We start from the raw sequence: 1907 nt of genomic DNA on the forward strand, positions 1-1907 counted from the left end.
AAAGAAAGCTCTATTTGTGTGAAAAATAATGATTACAAACTCATATGTGTGTGACCGCGCAATTGTCATTCAAAGTGCGACAGCGCTGAAAGCTGAAAATTTGCTTGGGTAGGAATGGGGCGTATAGGTGCCCTGTACTGGGTTTGTTAAAGGAGATTGTACAATCACCTTGTATAGTGTATTGCCAGCTCAATGATCTCAGAGCTGCTCTTTGTTGTACCTGAATGGAAGTTCAGTTTTATTAACCCTTTATTAGCAGAAGAAAAGAAGCCGCCTCAGACAACCAGTATTACAGGACTGCTGTGTTTTTTGTTTTTTTTTTGTCCTTAGTTAGCATGGCAAAGGGCAATGTTTGGATGGCCAGGGGCTGTTTGTGTATCCCCTGCAGCTCCCCCATTCTAAGTCAATGAGGAAGCAGCTGGGTTGCATGTTCAGGCTCCAGCTCTTCAGCACTAACTTTTTTTTTTTTTTTTTTTTGAATGGGGATCTTATTATTTTTTTTATTTTTTTTTCAATCTTTTTTTTTTTTTCTAGCTGCCTGGTTGCTGTAGCTTGCAGCACACAGCTTTGTTGTTGTGAACTAGTCGGACGGGTTGTAGGGTGTTGGTGTTGCTGTCGCTTTCGCAGAGCTTTGGCCAATGGCACCAGATCCACCCTACTGTGCGTAAGAGAGCATTGGGGGATTTAACCAAGCCTATGGTGATGTGCAGCCAGCACTGTCTCCTATTGCCAACCAGTCACAGAGCCTCCCCCTCCTCCTCTCCTGCTCCTCCTCTCATGCTCCTCCTCCTGACTTGCTCCTTGCTTCTGCTGCTGGAACTTGCTGCTGCACTCAGGAAGCCTCAGCACACTCTCTCTCACTATTTTAAGGGACGCTTCAAGCTGTGGAATGGCTCCTTGAAAACCGACCCAACCCCCCCTCCCCCCAACAACCAACAACACCCCAAAGCAGCTGAACCCTAAAAAGCAAAAAAATAAATAAAAAAAAACATCAGCATCACCCCCTTGGCTCTAGAGCATGACAGGAGTCTATGAAAGGAGACTTCCCACCATCAGAAGCAACGATTACTCTTCTTCTTCTTCTTTCCAAGCTGCCAGCATCATGCACCACCCTTCCCAGGATTCACCTACCTTACCTGAGTCCTCTGCCACCGACTCCGGCTACTACAGCCCAGGAGGGGCCACCAACCACCCGCACCATGGCTACTGCTCGCCCACCTCTGCCAGCTATGGAAAGGCTCTCAATGCCTACCAGTATCAGTACCATGGCATGAACGGATCTGCCGCAGCCACTTACCCTGCCAAGAGCTACGCCGACTATAGCTATGGGAGCCCCTACCACCCTCACCACCAGTATGGAGGGGCGTACAACAGGGTGCAACCACCCACCAGCCAGCCAGGTAAGCTTGGGCTACGGGGTTGGGGTTGCTATAGGTGCGGGAAGTGGTCTCAGCTCTGCTGTAGGTGCAGAAAGTAGTCGCCGCGCAGCTGAAGGTAGTCGCCGCGCAGCGCTAAAGGTGCTGAAGGTAGTCGCAGCGCAGCTGAAGGTAGTCGCCGCGCAGTGCGGAAGGTAGTCGCGGCGCAGCGCAGCAGTGTGGCCGCTCCGCTTTGGGGGGACTCCGCTTGCCCCCCCCCCCCCCCTTCCTTCAGGAGTCTGGGCGGCCAGCTATTCGTGGCTGCGGTCTCCAGCAGTCTCGGGCAGTCCTAAAAACCATGTCTGTGCCTCTTCCTCCTCCGAGGGTTTATCTCCCCCGTTCCATTTATAACCCAGGCGCCGCCAGTCAGCACCATAACAAACCGCAAAACTCATTCCAAAGAGAACAAACAAAACAAAAGCAGAATAGACACAGAAGAGAGAGAGAGAGGCGGCTCACTGCACCCGGAGGGCATGAGGGCTGCACAGGGGC

The 1907-nt window shown here is 51.6% G+C and overlaps 1 protein-coding gene across 1 annotated transcript in view; it reads left to right on the forward strand.

Moving 5' to 3' along the window:
* The first annotated feature begins 738 nt into the window (after positions 1–738).
* The window catches only part of DLX5 (distal-less homeobox 5), an 11492-nt gene continuing 10323 nt past the window's right edge, over positions 739–1907 (forward strand). Inside the window, exon 1 of the mRNA XM_077490744.1 lies at positions 739–1400. Coding sequence (XP_077346870.1) covers positions 1019–1400 — 382 coding nt within the window. The 5' untranslated portion in view covers positions 739–1018. The remainder of the gene's footprint in view (positions 1401–1907) is intronic.

Source organism: Lithobates pipiens, unplaced genomic scaffold (assembly GCF_037356315.1).
Source record: "Lithobates pipiens isolate NorthernLeopardFrog02 unplaced genomic scaffold, aLitPip1_a1.2 Scaffold_19, whole genome shotgun sequence".
NCBI lineage: Eukaryota > Metazoa > Chordata > Amphibia > Anura > Ranidae > Lithobates > Lithobates pipiens.